Source organism: Erythranthe guttata, chromosome 4 (assembly GCF_056151865.1).
Source record: "Erythranthe guttata isolate IM_541 chromosome 4, IM_541, whole genome shotgun sequence".
NCBI lineage: Eukaryota > Viridiplantae > Streptophyta > Magnoliopsida > Lamiales > Phrymaceae > Erythranthe > Erythranthe guttata.
Window position 1 is genome coordinate 5,079,686 of NC_142536.1, and position 13,860 is coordinate 5,093,545.

Consider the following 13,860-nt stretch of genomic DNA (forward strand, 5'->3'; position numbering starts at 1 on the left):
CAGTGAAATAACTTCCCACTAAACACACATATATATGGGTGTGTGTCTCTGACTATATATGTGCTAATCAACCGGTAATAATCACCAAATGTAGCATCAAATAAACGAATGTTTAACTGAAACCAAAAATCAAAGCAAACTTATATAATCCTCCAAACACTAAAAGGGTATAATTGTATATAATTAGCCAAAAGGATCTAATTATAATATAATAATTACACCTAACCTCTAATAAGTTAGATATAAGTAGCCTTCCAAGCACCATCAATAAAACGAAATCCTCGCCCCAAGGCCTCCATCCCTTGGCCCGACAAGTATTTGATGGAGGAATATAAATTTATAGTGACTCAGCGATTCGTTAGAGTAGTGGACCGGAAACTGATGCCCATAAGAAATCAACCATCATTGAAGTTGAAAATCCCACACTGCGGCTGTCAGGATTCGATCCTAGAACCTTACACCAACTTTCCGTCTTCGAAACCAGTTGAGCTATACTCATGTGGTCTAGTAGCCTTTGATAAGTCAATGGGACTGAGTTGGGGAAATCTGTTTTTGTCCACAAATCCTTGTGAAGTTGGTCTACTTAGCGTCTCATAAATGAACGTGCCTAATTAGTTGGGTGACAAAATATCTTAGGTAAAAATCCTTCTCAAGTTGGCCTATAATTTTTTTTTTTTATAAAATTTCTTTGATTCAAAAAAAATTGGCCTATAAAATTGAATGTGCATTAGACGAAACTCGGACAATTTTTTTTTTTTTTTATATAATTATTATTATTAATTAGCAGAAATGGCAGCAGCAGCTGAGTTGAAGTGGAAAAATACTGCCCTTCTTGTAATTGACATGCAGGCAAAGTACTTAGTACCCTTTTCTTGAATTTATTCATTTACGGTTCGGTTTAGGTTTCGGTTTCTGTTTCGTTTTCATCATTTATGTGTTCACTTATTTACTTATTTGCCCTTTTCTTTTTTTAATTTCTGGCAGAAAGATTTTATTTCCCCAAGTGGGATGATGCATGTGAAAGCTTTTGAAGATGTTGTGCACTTGTGCCTAATGTTATCAAGGCCGTTGAAGTAGCTCGAAACCGTAGCGTTCCGATTATTTGGGTACCCTTTTCGATTCCCTTTACTTAGCTCCCATATATGTTCTTTAACTATATATGACTCCTCAATGATATAAGCTATACAATTAAACCCATATTAATTTATACAATCGGGACTAACAAAATTCTATTAATTTAGCGAAATATTAAATTATCGAGCTAATAATTTAGTAGGTTTTTACCGAGTCGGGACTAGAAAAAACTATTATTTAAGCGAAGTTATAAATTTATTGAATATTAATTTAATAATTTATCGAGGTTCTACTGTATATATAAATCTTCATAAATTAATAAATGTTTTGTAGGTTGTACGTGAGCACGACCCTTTGGGGAGGGACGTTGAATTATTCCGAAGGCACTTGTATGGTTCTGCTGACAAACCAAAGCCCGTTTCTAAGGGTACCGTGGGTGCAGAATTGGTCGATGGGCTATTTATCGAAGAGGGAGATTATAAATTGGTTAAAACGAGATTTAGTTCGTTTTTTAACACGCACCTCCATTCGTATCTTCAAGGTCTTGGAGTTAATAAGTTGATCATCACTGGTAATATATATATATGATTTATGTTAATGTATATTTTATATCATATATATTAAATTTTTAAATATATTAATTTTTGTTAACTTATTATTTAGGTGTTCAAACTCCGAATTGTATCCGACAAACGGCCTTCGATGCAGTTGCTTTGGATTATGAAACGGTTACGGTTATCGTTGATGCCACTGCTGCTGCCACACCTGATATACATATAGGTGACATTCTATTTTTAATTACTCTTGACTGTGTGACGAACTTGATTGCAAAAGATTAATTAAGGTGAAAAGGATGTATACACACTACACTTAAACATGTATAAGTAATACAGTCGGAACTAGGAGAATTCTATTAATTTACTGGAATATTAAATTATCAAATTAATAATTTAGTATGTATTATAGGGCCGCGGCCCTGGTTTTTCCTAAAACAACCTAGTATAAAAAAACAATCGAGCAATACCGTGTAGCGTTCGTCGTTATCTCTAGTCATAAATTAAATACTATTTTGATTAATGTCTTGTTCTTATGTGCCTTCTTTCGTTCGTCTTGCAGCAAATATTATCGACATGAAAAATATTGGAGTGGCGACACCGACACTAGAAGAATGGTGCAATTAATTAATTAATTCGTTTCGTAAACGAATTAATTTACCGAGTTTTTTTGTAAAATTAAATAAGTTGGTCTTTTAGTCCATAGCATGTCAGGGTACAGACTAATTGGTTTGTACTTATAATTTTACTTGTTTTGTAATGTGATATTATTACACCTTTGATAAGGTTTTCACAGAGTTGTAATGTGATGTTGTTATGAAATGGTTCTTACTGAAAGATGAGGGAAAAAAATAAATTATTTTGTTTCCTTTGTTTAAATTCATTTCTTTAATAAAAATAAAAAACAAATGATATACATGCAGCTGAAAAACATTCGCTGACATTAAAATTAAAATCAACTAAAGTTGTGCTTTCATTGAGAGTTGAACTCAAGACCTCCCGCTTACTAAACGGGTGCTCTAACCAACTGAGCTATGAAAGCTTAACGATATTTGGTTCTTTTTTATATAATATTATTTATACATAAGTAAATAAAAATTCTGAAAAGGCCCATAATTAATTCCACCATCTAGCTGGATTTTTGGATTATCAATAAAAGGAACCGGAAAAAAATAAATAAAAAAATAGCATCTTCACACTTCACAGTAAGCTTTTTTACTTGCAAAAATGGCAGCAGCAGCAGCAGCTGAGTTGAAGTGGAAAAACACTGCCCTTCTTGTAATTGATATGCAGGTAGTTAACCCTTTTCTTGATTTTTTTTTATTTTATTTTACTTTGTTCATCGATCTTCTGTTTTCTTTTGATTTACGTTATTATCATTTTCTTTTAAATTTTTTTTGGCAGAAAGATTTTATTTTGCCAGGTGGGCCGATGCATGTGGGAGGCGGCGAATCAATTGTGCCTAATGTTATTAAGGCTGTCGAAGTATCTCGAAACCGTTTAATTCCTATTATTTGGGTACCCCTTTTTCTATTCTTGCTCAACTCACCACCGAATCTTGAAAAGAAGTAATTTTTACTGATAAATCCTATAGAAAACAGAACCCACCAGAAATAAAACAGCAAATTCTACGAAATTTTGTATTTATCCATTAAGATTTTGCTGCAAATTCACTAATCTTGAATTCCTATCTAAATTGAAGTAAAAGTTAATATACATATGTTTTGATGTTATAGAGTATGTGATTATCATGTATAATCAAAGCATAATCGGGCCTTCTACGAATTTACGAAGCTTGATTTTCGTTTTCTTGATGAAGTTTAGTGAGAGAAAAAAAACCCTTAATTTAGTAATGTAGAACTTTTTTTTTAGTTGCCTTTGAAGTTTTGAGCTTGCGATGAATAATTATATACGATTGTGAGTGTGAGAAAAGAAGTTGGTTTCGTAGGTTGTTCGAGAGCATGATCCGTTTGGGAGGGATGTTGAATTATTCCGACGGCATTTGTACGATTCTGCTGAAAAACCAAAGCCCACTTCTAAGGGCACCGTCGGTGCGGAATTGGTCGACGGGCTAGTGATTGAAGAAGGGGACTATAAATTGGTGAAAACGAGATTTAGTGCATTTTTTAACACGCACCTCAATTCGTATCTTCATTGTGCTGGAGTTACTAACTTAGTCATCATTGGTAAATATGACTTTCGATTTTTTTTTTGTTGGAGATTATTATGTCTTAGATTTTAGATTATATGAGTTTATTGCATTTTAGTACCCTTGTATCATACGAAATTGCTAAAGAACTCCTCGTACTATAAATATTAGCAAACAGCCCCCTATGATGCATCTTTTCAGCCGGGGGTAGTTTGCTGATAAAATTGAATCACGGGGGTAATTTTGCTAATATTTATAGTGTGGGGAGTTTTTTGGCAATTGGAGTAAACACAAGGGGGCTACATGCAATAAACCCGTGTGTGTATATTATTGTTATGTATGAGTTGAGGTTTAATAAATTTTGTTACCCTTATTAATTAGGTGTTCAAACTCCGAATTGCATTCGACAGACTGTCTTTGATGCGGTTGCTTTGGATTATAAGACGGTTACTGTTATTGTTGATGCTACTGCTGCTGCCACACCTGATATACATATCGGTACTAAAGAATATTCCCCTATATAACTTTTGGTTATGATTATTGTGACTCGTAATTCGTGGATTCTTCGAATTTGGGAGTATGGTGATCGGCTAGGTTATTAAATTGCGTATTTTCTAGGGCTCCATTGCAATAAGATTTCAGCACATGTAATAAGAAACTAATAAATATACATGGATCTTAGGGAGCCAAAAACATATGATGATATTTACTAAAATGACATTCTTACTTATTTGCTCTCCGTTGATTATTTCATTTGTTCGTGAGAATTAAATCGTCACTTTGCTAGATTGTTACTAATAATCCCTTTCTATTTTCATCTTGCAGCAAATGTTGTTGACATGACGAACATTGGAGTGGCAACTCCGACATTGCAAGAATGGTGCGACATCTGAAAACTAATTAATATATATAATTATATTATACATCACGAAAAGTCGGCTACTTCTCGATTTGTTGGGAAGACGAACAATGATATGTGCTAAGTGCTATTGTGTTATCTATAGCAGGTAGATTGTGTTAGGGTGTTGGCAGGATAGATTTGTGAATTTTTTTTTTCTGGTTTTTTTGTTCTATTGGATACATAATTTCTTGTTAAAGAGTAGTTGTATGTATATCAGTATATGTATTTATTTATTCATATTATAGATTTTAAAAAAAAAAGAAAAAAAAAACAATTTATTGCTTTCATTGAGAGTTGAACTCAAGACCTCCCGCTTACTAAACGGGTGCTCTAACCAACTGAGCTATGAAAGCTTGATATTGTTTCATATTTTATTCATTACATAAATTAATATGTTAGTTTTATGCACAACCAGAAAAATAAAGAGCAAATTCCATTCCTCATTTCATAAATTATCAATATTTTTCTAATTGAAAATTTCTTCAAATATACAGGATTTTTGTTTTCAAAATTAATTAAGTATTAATTCCACGAACTGATAATATTTAATTTTCTCTATAAAAAAAGAGTATATCTAATTTTGCAATTAAAAATTATTGGAAAGAATAATTGTTCCGCAAATATGATTGTAAAAGGATTTTTAGAAATTGATTTCTTGGCTTGAAGTTTATGAGTATTTGTATGAAGTAAAACTTATTCTGTATTTTTTATTATGTTATATATATAATAAAAGCAAAATCCGTTTTTTTTTTTTTCTTTTCAAAAGGTACTTATGTTCATGTTTTTGAAAATATCTCTAAAAGTGGCAGCTAAAACAAATACCAAAAGTTTTTCAGTTTAATACATATTAATTGAAGACCATATACCGATATACGTGTATATCAACTGCATATGTACACACATCCCAATGCATATGTATATGATTGTGCGTAAATCAACGGTGAAAAACTATATGATGTATTTTTACCGGGTGTAACATTTACAAGTCCCACAATTAACGTACTATACATCAATACACTCTAAATGGAAATAATTTAATGTGTGGAGGTGGGGGGGTTATGGTTCAACAGTTGATACAGTCGACGTATGTGAAGAAACTGTGTAACCGACTGAATACAAAAGTATACAACTAATATGTAAATAAAATAATGTATCACGAAAACGGGACAGAGAAAAAGTCGTTGATACGCTATCATGAAGCAGTGCCGATAGATGAACTTAGTATTTGGATCTGCAAATATACGCAGAAATTCAAATTCAATACCCGAGATAAATGAGACTGTCACAAATCTTGATCAAGATTTACCTTATTGACAAGCAAGTTTACTTGCTCTCTGTACATCTCTTTCACATCAATAATATCCGCTCGGAGTTCTTCCAACTACATAAAACGTCCAAGTTTAAATCACTTCAAATTTCTCTCAACTGCTATGCTTATTCATAAACCATGGGATGTAACTATAAACTGTGTAATGTGTATCGAACTAATTCCTTATGTAAAATCAATTTTAAAATTAAAAGGTCACTTTCGGGCAATACCATAAACCGGAAAAAAAAAAAAAAAAATAATAAAAAAAATGAGATACCTCTTCATCACGTTCCCCCATCAACTCCAGGGCAGCTGAGTGTCTTCGTCTAAGTGCTTCTAATTCCGCTCGTATTCCAGGTAGTGAAGCAGCTTCTGTCTGTAACTTTTCACACTGCACCATGTATAGTCGATCGATAGATAAATCAAAACCATCATCGAGGTTGAGAGCAATTATGAGTGTTGTGTTCTCTCTTAAGTGTGTAATTAGGAGTGATAAGGATATTAATTTTCTCAATTAACACTATATCTCATTGAACAAAAGGTATATTATGAAGTTTCCCCGTTTCACAAATAACGCAACTAGCGAGTAAAGACTATAGCTCACCTGTGCAGTCATTTTAACCAACTCCTCAGCAAGAGAATCACGAATGGTTTCCAAAGAAGCCTGACGAGGATAAAAGCTACTGTTACAAGAAGGATATTGAAGAACTAGCACTTACACACGAATTAACAAAAGAGTGATCCCGTGAATTGCATAAATAAACACTTAGGCCTCGTTTGGTTGCTACGATAAGATTAAATAATCTCCCAATTAGTTGAGATTAGAGCGAATTTTTCCATAACTGGGGACCGGTCCGAAACGAACCAAACATCCAACAAGGTCCAATTATTTAATTAATCATGGCTAAATGTTAATCTTACCAACCAAACGAGGCCTAACAGTTCAGTATATGAGAGTTAATTTTGTACCAATCGAGAAGTGTAAGAAGCAAGCACTCCCTCCTTTTGACGAAGTGCAGCTTCAAAAGTACTTGAAGTCATGCTCTTAATGTAATATGGATTCATGGGACTATCTCCTGCAGTTCTATGTTCGGAAAAATTATCGGACGAGCCTAAAGTTGATTGCAGAAAATAGCTTTCTTCCATACTGCTCAAGCTGCTTGCACTTGATATCTTACGAGTCAAGTTACCTGCTAAATTAGATTGTTAAAATCGCAATAGTGGATCAAATATTAAAGTTAGTAGGATATGGTTAATGAAAATACCATTTTCAAATGCAGCTGACTTTTGCCTTGATATGGGGCTTTGATCAGGTATAGCAGAAGATTGAATGCGCGAAGCCCTTTCCTGATCCAAACGGGCTGTTTTTTCTCGATCTAGTTCCTGGTGATGTATAACGATCTTATTCAGTAAGCTAAGTATAATTTGAAATAACGATCACAAGGAAATACAAGCAACAACTGTATATCGTATCAAACATTTATTTAGCCCTATAAGGCAGAGCAGGCACTGAATACGAGTTGTGGCATATTTCACAAAGAACATTATAAACTAAATATGCTATCTGTTTTTTTTTTTTTTTATAATTATGTTTTTAAAATCTAAATATGCTACCTGTTGAAGAAGCTCTTGGTGTACCAAAGCATCATGCATCTCCTCCTTGTGCTTTCTCCTGAGTTCCCTCATTTCATCTCCAAGCTGACTCACACGACTTTCATGAGTATCAGCTTTCTCCTTCAAAGCAAGATATTCCTGCCTATTTTCTGATGCCCTATGTCTCTCCTTTTCAAGAGATCTCGATAGCTGTGTCTGCTCCGCTCTAAGGCATGATATCTGTAAAAATTATCCTAGCATAAGCTAATCGTCAAAATAAACATTAGCTCAATAACTCGAACCACGTAATACTCGGAAAAAAAACCTGTGCTTCAAGAACATTTATTCGAGATAGTGTTTGAGTTAAACGCTCATTGACAGAATGCTCCTTTTCTTCTGCAGCTGCAGCTTTAGCCTCTGCTTCCTGCACGTTAAATCAAAACTAAATTTAAATATCTCAAAATATATAACAAGCAGATTGTATATGTTAATATGGAAACCTGTAGCCGTGAGTTTAGAGATCTCTCAACAGCAGCCCAAGCTTCAGCCCTTCTGGCAGCTGATTCCTGACATTAATAATTGAAGTTATCAATAGTTAGAGCAGCGAATCACCTATACAAGATTTTTTGATTACACAGTGAAAAACCTGCATCGCCTCTATCTGCCTTAAAAGTGGTCTGGTAGATTCAGGAACTTGAGTTATTAGCTCCTCGCACCTACGTTCACTTGCCTAGGAACAAAGTAATTCTACATCAGATAACAAACATCCAATTATTTTTACAAACGAAACAAGGCAATGCATAAAAAAAGCCACACTTACTTGATATCGCTTTTGTAGATCCTCAATGTCCTTGCGAAGCATATCTTCTCTAGAAACTGCCTGCAGCAGAATGAAAATAATTGTTAGGGTAGAAAGTAATAAATGCATTAGTAAACTTTATCCTTCACAGAAAATAACCTGCTGCTCCTTTCTGCTCAGAGTTTGTCTTAATTCTTCAAGTGTCTGAACGAGCATACTTTCCCTTTCCTCAGCCTCTCTTAGAAGACTTTCCAGTTCAGTCCTTGCTTCAGTGTTTGCTCGTGCTTCTGCTAATGCTTCAGCTTCTTTTGCTATGTTCAGAGCATTTGTGTAGTATTCTTTTTGAGTTGCAATTTCAGCTTGGTGTTTTTCTACAGTTTCTTGCAGTAACTCTTCAGTCACTGTCTTGTCTCTTTTGATGTTCTCTACTTTATTCTCTTCAATCTGGAAATGACACATCAAAAACATGCCGTTTACAATAAGAATCATATACACGCCAATCATGGGAAACAGTAAAAAAACCAAAAGAAAAGAGGGAAAAAAAAAAGGGATAGTTAGAAATGTTCATAAATTATGATCAAGTTAAAAGTTAAAACTCTTTGCCTGATAAATCAAATACAGAAGAAAATTTACCTGTAGCTTTGTAAGCAATCCTTTCTTCTCTTCCTCAAACTCTCTGATCTAGCTTTCAGGAAAAGAAAATATTAAAATGGATAATAGGCCTGACTCGTGTTAAATTTTAGCATAAAGAATGCTATTCACAAAGATAAGAAACTGATCCTACATATGCAGACCTGTGCCCTCAACTTTCTAATCTGAGATTCCTGAGCAGCTTGTTTTTTTGAGAGCTCTTCACCTGGAGATTATCACAAGCATAAATATAATTCAATGCCTGTAATAATCTGAAGAAAAAAAATACTAAAACATGCATATAAATGAGGTCAAACTTAAAAATATATGTATATATTAAAAAAAAAAGTTTCTCTTCGGTTTTCAAATCTTAGCTCAAACATAGTTGAATACAAAATCATGTGGCAGGAGAAGCACGCTGTTTCGACAAATAAAAGCCACTTAATCAAGGTAAGAGTATTGCCAATATTCTCAACGAACGACCCACAGTGTTTTTAACCAACTCTTTCCTATATCAATTATGAGAATGCTTAATGAAGCATAAATTTTGGGGCTCAAAATCAAGAATAGAGTTTAGGCCTATATCTAATCTACCACATATATTAACCGCAGAACTATTTTTCTCCAATTAACAAAAGCTATCTTGTCCATCAATTTCCAGATATGCTAATCAACCCGTCCAATTCTGGTCTCTCTTGATTACTTTGTTTTACTTCTTTTGCCCCAAAATATTTCCTAGATAACATTGTGTCTATAAAGATAACTCATTCTACACTTCATGTAACGGGGGAAGATTTTTAACCCAGTATAAATTACTGGTGGATACAACAGTCTCACACCTTCAGCCATCACTTGAGTGATTATTTCATCCTTTTCCTTCAGAAGAGCTGCAGCATCACTTTTCTTATTCTGTTCTCTGCGCAGTGTATCTCTTTCCTTAGTGAGAGCATAAACCTGAAATAATGCAAGTCAACTACTCAACTCCATCATAATTCGTACCAGCATGAATAAGTCATAAAAAAAACCATAAAGCTGCACTTAAAATATGTGAAAAACTTGTAGGCCAAATAGCTAGAATATGGAAGTTGAACAATTAATATAACCAGAGACAATACAATGTTTTCGTTTAAGAAAAGATGCAGACTAGTTACCAAAACATTAGATATGCATGGCAATGTGGCATACAAGTCATGCCTTATGTGGTTTATTTATGTATAAAATGGAACTGAACAAGAAATAGCACCTGCAAAAATGTACCTTTCGCTCAAGTGCTGCCCCTCTTTGATGATACTCTTCTCTCAACGATTCAGTTTCAGCTTCGTTTGTTTTTCTCTGGAAAATGCCTCACCCGATTAATAATGTGTATACACATGTATAGATATGTTTGTATATATACGTGCCCGATTGAATAGAAATGTCAACAAAAATGAAATAAGTGAGGACAAATAATCTATGCATTGCTAATGTTAGAATCTATTACTATTCTTCAGTATATACTTTGAATGCACCACTATAATGTATCATCAGATTATCTTAAAAGTCAAAACCGATAAACATTAATGTAAAAGGAGAAACATATATGGCCACAGTAAAAAATTAGTTGAAAGAATAGAGTATTGACTCACACTCAGATCAATCATAGCTTTCAACTGCTCATTTTCATTCATCAACTTTGCAATTTCATCAGCCTTGGCCTGGAAGGGAAAAGATAATGACAATCAAATTCACATATTAACATTAAACACTTAAAAATAATTTTTGAAAATGGACTTTAAATAAGTACAACTTATTACAAATGAAATTACGAAAATGCAGAAGAATACAATAATAACAGTTTCTCATCTAGTAAATGGAAGTTTTTCTTAGTTAGGAAAACTTCATTTTCTTTATTTTTGTAGACAATCTGAATATATGTCCACTGCATGCATGTGAAAATTTTCAGGGCTGCAGCACATGCTACAGTCCGAGATTAAGTACTAAAACTGAAATACCTGAGCTTGTCTAGCAGCTCCGTGCAATGCATTTTCCATCATTTTCATTTCCTTCTTCACTTTCTCAAGTTCAGCGACAGAATCTGCAATATCAGAAGAATTGCTTCCACTACTCGAATGTTTTTCTTTTACATTTGCATCTCTGTCTGAGTGCTGCTTCAGCTCAATTGATTTATCAATGGTATCAGTCAGAGGTGTAGACAAATCCAAAGCTTCTTTTGAAGCCTCCTCATCATTATTTTGTAAAATGGGCAACTTGTCAGTATAATTATCTTCAATATCTCTTGTTAGATAAGAAATATCTGATGCAGATGATTCTCTACTTTCAGTCGTCCCTTCAGGTGATGCATCTTTAACGTCTTCTTTTTCTGCATTTTGTTTACTTAGGCTCTCCATCGAACTAGCTGTATCATCTACTCCAGGCACAGAAGTAACTACTTCAATTTTACCGACAGAACTCGTTGATTCTGGTTGTAATGACTCCAACAAAGTAGAAGATATTTCTTCTGACCGCTCCTCCTCTTGAAGATTGTTTGCATATTCAGTTTGCTCAACCTCTTCAGGCTTTTGTTCAAATTCTTTAACAGGAATCGAAGGTGAAACCACTTCAGCTTCACTGTGGTCTGCCGTAGCATTGTCTTTTGGCTCCCCGCTGATATCCTTTATAATTTCCTCTCCAGCTCCTGGCTCTACGTCGGTTTTTTTTAATTCTTCAATCGGTGGATCTACATGAGAAATTTGTTCACTTTCTTGATTAGCTAAGCTGTCATTCTCAGCTTGTTCTTTGACAGGGGACGTAGGCTTTGAGGAAGTAGAGTTTCCCGATGATTCAACAGAACTCTCCCCACTTTTCTGCCCCATAAATCCGATGATTGGTTCAAACAATGCCTTCCCGTCCGTAGTTGAAGGCCACAATCCGGACTCTGTCATGCAGAAACTATTAGTAAAATATTATTGATTCACAATAATAGCCCCCACTATTAACAAACCATTTTTTTGTCGTACGAATTACTTAAGCAAGCTTTAACTGATACTAGGGGTATCTGACAAAGTAGAAAATTTTCCAAAATCTTTATGTACAAATTTGTTAGATTCAAAAATCAGTGAGCTAGTTGCATGAAGCCCTTACAAGACCTCAAATCCTAAAAACACCAACCATTAGGGATCGGTACATTCTTCAGCAAATTTGCACAACCTCCAAACAATCTAATAAGTTACGTCTCAAATGCAAAGCAAGCAACAAAACCACCAGCAATCAGATCAATTCTCCAGCATTTTATACATAATAACAAAATCTATGAGTGATCCTACATCAATTTCTTACAGTCAACATGAATATCAAAAAATCACATACTGGATCCAATTCACCATAATGACAGTACATTCACACAAGAAAATAACAACGAATACCTTCAGTATCGCTACCGGCAGCATCATCGGATTTCTCTTCGATACCAAGGGCGTTGTCGAAGTTCTTCTCGATGTTTTTCACACTCTCACTCAGTTTATTCACCGCCCCTGCAAAATCCGGGAAGTTCCCCAGAGATACCTTCCCACTAAACCACGCCATATCTTCAATCAGTCCGCTTGATCCAGGTCCTCCTCCTAGCACCACTTCCACATCATCCAACGCAACAAAGCTGCAAAATCAATCGGAAAAAAAAAACGTGATTACAACTTAACATCTACTAACTGCAGCTAATTTTCGCAGCATTCAAAACGAAAAAAAAAATTAAATCAAATCAAAGCCGAAAAATTGGGAATCGAATGATGCTAGATCATGAGTCAGTTTCCAGAATCGCTTAAAATGATGCGAAATCAGTAATTGAGATTTGAGGATTGAATTGAAAAACCATGGGGATCTTCAATGCGGAACGGCTAATGAAAATTGCGAGTTCGTTATGGGATTGAAAAAATAGAAATTATTTGCAGAAAGGTTGATCTGATTTGATTCGGTGTTCGAGTTGTTCACCCGTTGCTCTAACGGGGCGGCGGCCCGGCCCGGATAGTTGTTCAGGAGCCCATCTATCGACCCGGAATTTATATTCGGTAAGAGCAACGGTCGTTACGACGCCGTTGCGGTCATAATTAGGCTTTATTTGTTTTCATTCCTTTTTTATTTATTTCATACTTCTATTGGAATTATTTCATACTTCTATTGGAATTATTATTCACTTAGGTCTCGTTTAGTTGATTAAATTAGTCATAGTTAATTGGGCAAATTACAGCCACCCTCATATGTATGATCAATTTACGAAAAAACCCCTCTTATTTGAATAATTACATCTACCCCTCAACATAATTTAACCATACCTCACGGGTGGTTGTGATCCGGACAGATTTGCAGGGCCCAATAAGGCAAGGCTCAACAGAGTTGGCCCACACTCAAAGAGGAGATAAGACCACATGGGATCTAGGCTTGGCCCATTTCATCGGATCTTTATAAATGGCCCAAAACATTGAGCCCACAAGTGTATGCCCAAAGAATATAATACATTGTGAATAGAGACGAGGTAGGAGACCCTCGAGGAGCTGGAGACATGAGAGTTATTCGACGAGCTGGAGACCCCTAAATGAGCTAAAGATAGCTCACGAGCGTCGAGCGACGAGCCGACGAACACCGAGTGTCGAGTCCCGAGCGACTAGCCAACGAGCATCGAGCGACGAGCCGACGAACGCCGAGTGACGAGTCCCGAGCGACAAACCACCGAGCGTTGAGCACCGAGTGACGAGTGTCGAGCGACGAGCTGAAGATGCCACCTCATAACTTAGACACTAAGAATAGAAAATATCTTCATAACTTAACCACTAAGACTTATTGTCATGGACTTGAAACGATTCTATTAATCAAATTGGATAG

At 35.1% G+C, this 13,860-nt stretch overlaps 3 protein-coding genes and 2 non-coding genes across 6 annotated transcripts; 2 read left to right on the forward strand and 3 right to left on the reverse strand.

The window, feature by feature from the left end:
- The first annotated feature begins 685 nt into the window (after positions 1 to 685).
- LOC105972293 (putative inactive nicotinamidase At3g16190) lies at positions 686 to 2,507 on the forward strand. Its single transcript, XM_088816623.1, is given in 6 exon segments — positions 686 to 849; positions 985 to 1,032; positions 1,035 to 1,106; positions 1,408 to 1,645; positions 1,738 to 1,854; positions 2,191 to 2,507. Coding segments are annotated over 6 exon segments (600 nt in total). The 5' UTR covers positions 686 to 789; the 3' UTR covers positions 2,256 to 2,507.
- An 89-nt stretch (positions 2,508 to 2,596) lies between these two features.
- Positions 2,597 to 2,670, reverse strand: TRNAT-AGU (transfer RNA threonine (anticodon AGU)). Its single transcript has one exon. It is a non-coding gene; the product is annotated as a tRNA-Thr (tRNA).
- A 47-nt stretch (positions 2,671 to 2,717) lies between these two features.
- LOC105972292 (putative inactive nicotinamidase At3g16190) lies at positions 2,718 to 4,889 on the forward strand. The gene is made up of 5 exons (XM_012997228.2): positions 2,718 to 2,921; positions 3,033 to 3,146; positions 3,577 to 3,814; positions 4,159 to 4,275; positions 4,603 to 4,889. Exons 1-5 carry the CDS (start codon positions 2,856 to 2,858, stop codon positions 4,668 to 4,670), a joined length of 603 nt encoding a protein of 200 aa, XP_012852682.2. The 5' UTR covers positions 2,718 to 2,855; the 3' UTR covers positions 4,671 to 4,889.
- Positions 4,890 to 4,957: 68 nt separating this feature from the next.
- Positions 4,958 to 5,031, reverse strand: TRNAT-AGU (transfer RNA threonine (anticodon AGU)). Its single transcript has one exon. It is a non-coding gene; the product is annotated as a tRNA-Thr (tRNA).
- Positions 5,032 to 5,619: 588 nt separating this feature from the next.
- On the reverse strand, positions 5,620 to 13,297 carry LOC105972291 (golgin candidate 5). 2 transcript variants are annotated; one of them, XM_088816624.1, is made up of 20 exons: positions 12,854 to 13,297; positions 12,411 to 12,640; positions 11,001 to 11,923; positions 10,635 to 10,703; positions 10,267 to 10,341; positions 9,849 to 9,963; positions 9,174 to 9,235; positions 9,013 to 9,060; positions 8,539 to 8,823; positions 8,401 to 8,460; positions 8,227 to 8,310; positions 8,081 to 8,146; positions 7,906 to 8,004; positions 7,602 to 7,820; positions 7,253 to 7,370; positions 6,957 to 7,177; positions 6,592 to 6,651; positions 6,265 to 6,378; positions 5,985 to 6,059; positions 5,620 to 5,909 (listed from the first exon to the last, which is right to left on the reverse strand). In XM_088816624.1, the coding sequence occupies exons 2-20, from the start codon at positions 12,568 to 12,570 to the stop codon at positions 5,871 to 5,873; spliced, it is 2,892 nt and encodes a 963-aa protein (XP_088672750.1). In that variant the 5' UTR covers positions 12,571 to 12,640; positions 12,854 to 13,297; the 3' UTR covers positions 5,620 to 5,870. The 2 variants fall into 2 exon arrangements, with proteins under 2 accessions (XP_088672750.1, XP_012852681.2); XM_012997227.2 differs by having other exon boundaries at positions 12,750 to 12,939.
- Positions 13,298 to 13,860: the final 563 nt, after the last annotated feature.

What these genes read in the sequence shown, in the direction of transcription:
- LOC105972292 (XM_012997228.2), top strand. Translation starts at nt 2,856, where the DNA reads ATGGCAGCAGCAGCAGCAGCTGAGTTGAAGTGGAAAAACACTGCCCTT. An exon ending in TTCTTGTAATTGATATGCAG is followed by an intron (nt 2,922 to 3,032) that starts GTAGTTAACCCT and finishes TTTTTTTGGCAG; the next exon opens with AAAGATTTTATTTTGCCAGG. An exon ending in CACACCTGATATACATATCG is followed by an intron (nt 4,276 to 4,602) that starts GTACTAAAGAAT and finishes TTCATCTTGCAG; the next exon opens with CAAATGTTGTTGACATGACG.
- LOC105972291 (XM_088816624.1), bottom strand. Translation starts at nt 12,570, where the DNA reads ATGGCGTGGTTTAGTGGGAAGGTATCTCTGGGGAACTTCCCGGATTTT. An exon ending in GATTGCTTACAAAGCTACAG is followed by an intron (nt 8,824 to 9,012) that starts GTAAATTTTCTT and finishes TGTCATTTCCAG; the next exon opens with ATTGAAGAGAATAAAGTAGA. An exon ending in TGAGCAGAAAGGAGCAGCAG is followed by an intron (nt 8,461 to 8,538) that starts GTTATTTTCTGT and finishes ATTCTGCTGCAG; the next exon opens with GCAGTTTCTAGAGAAGATAT.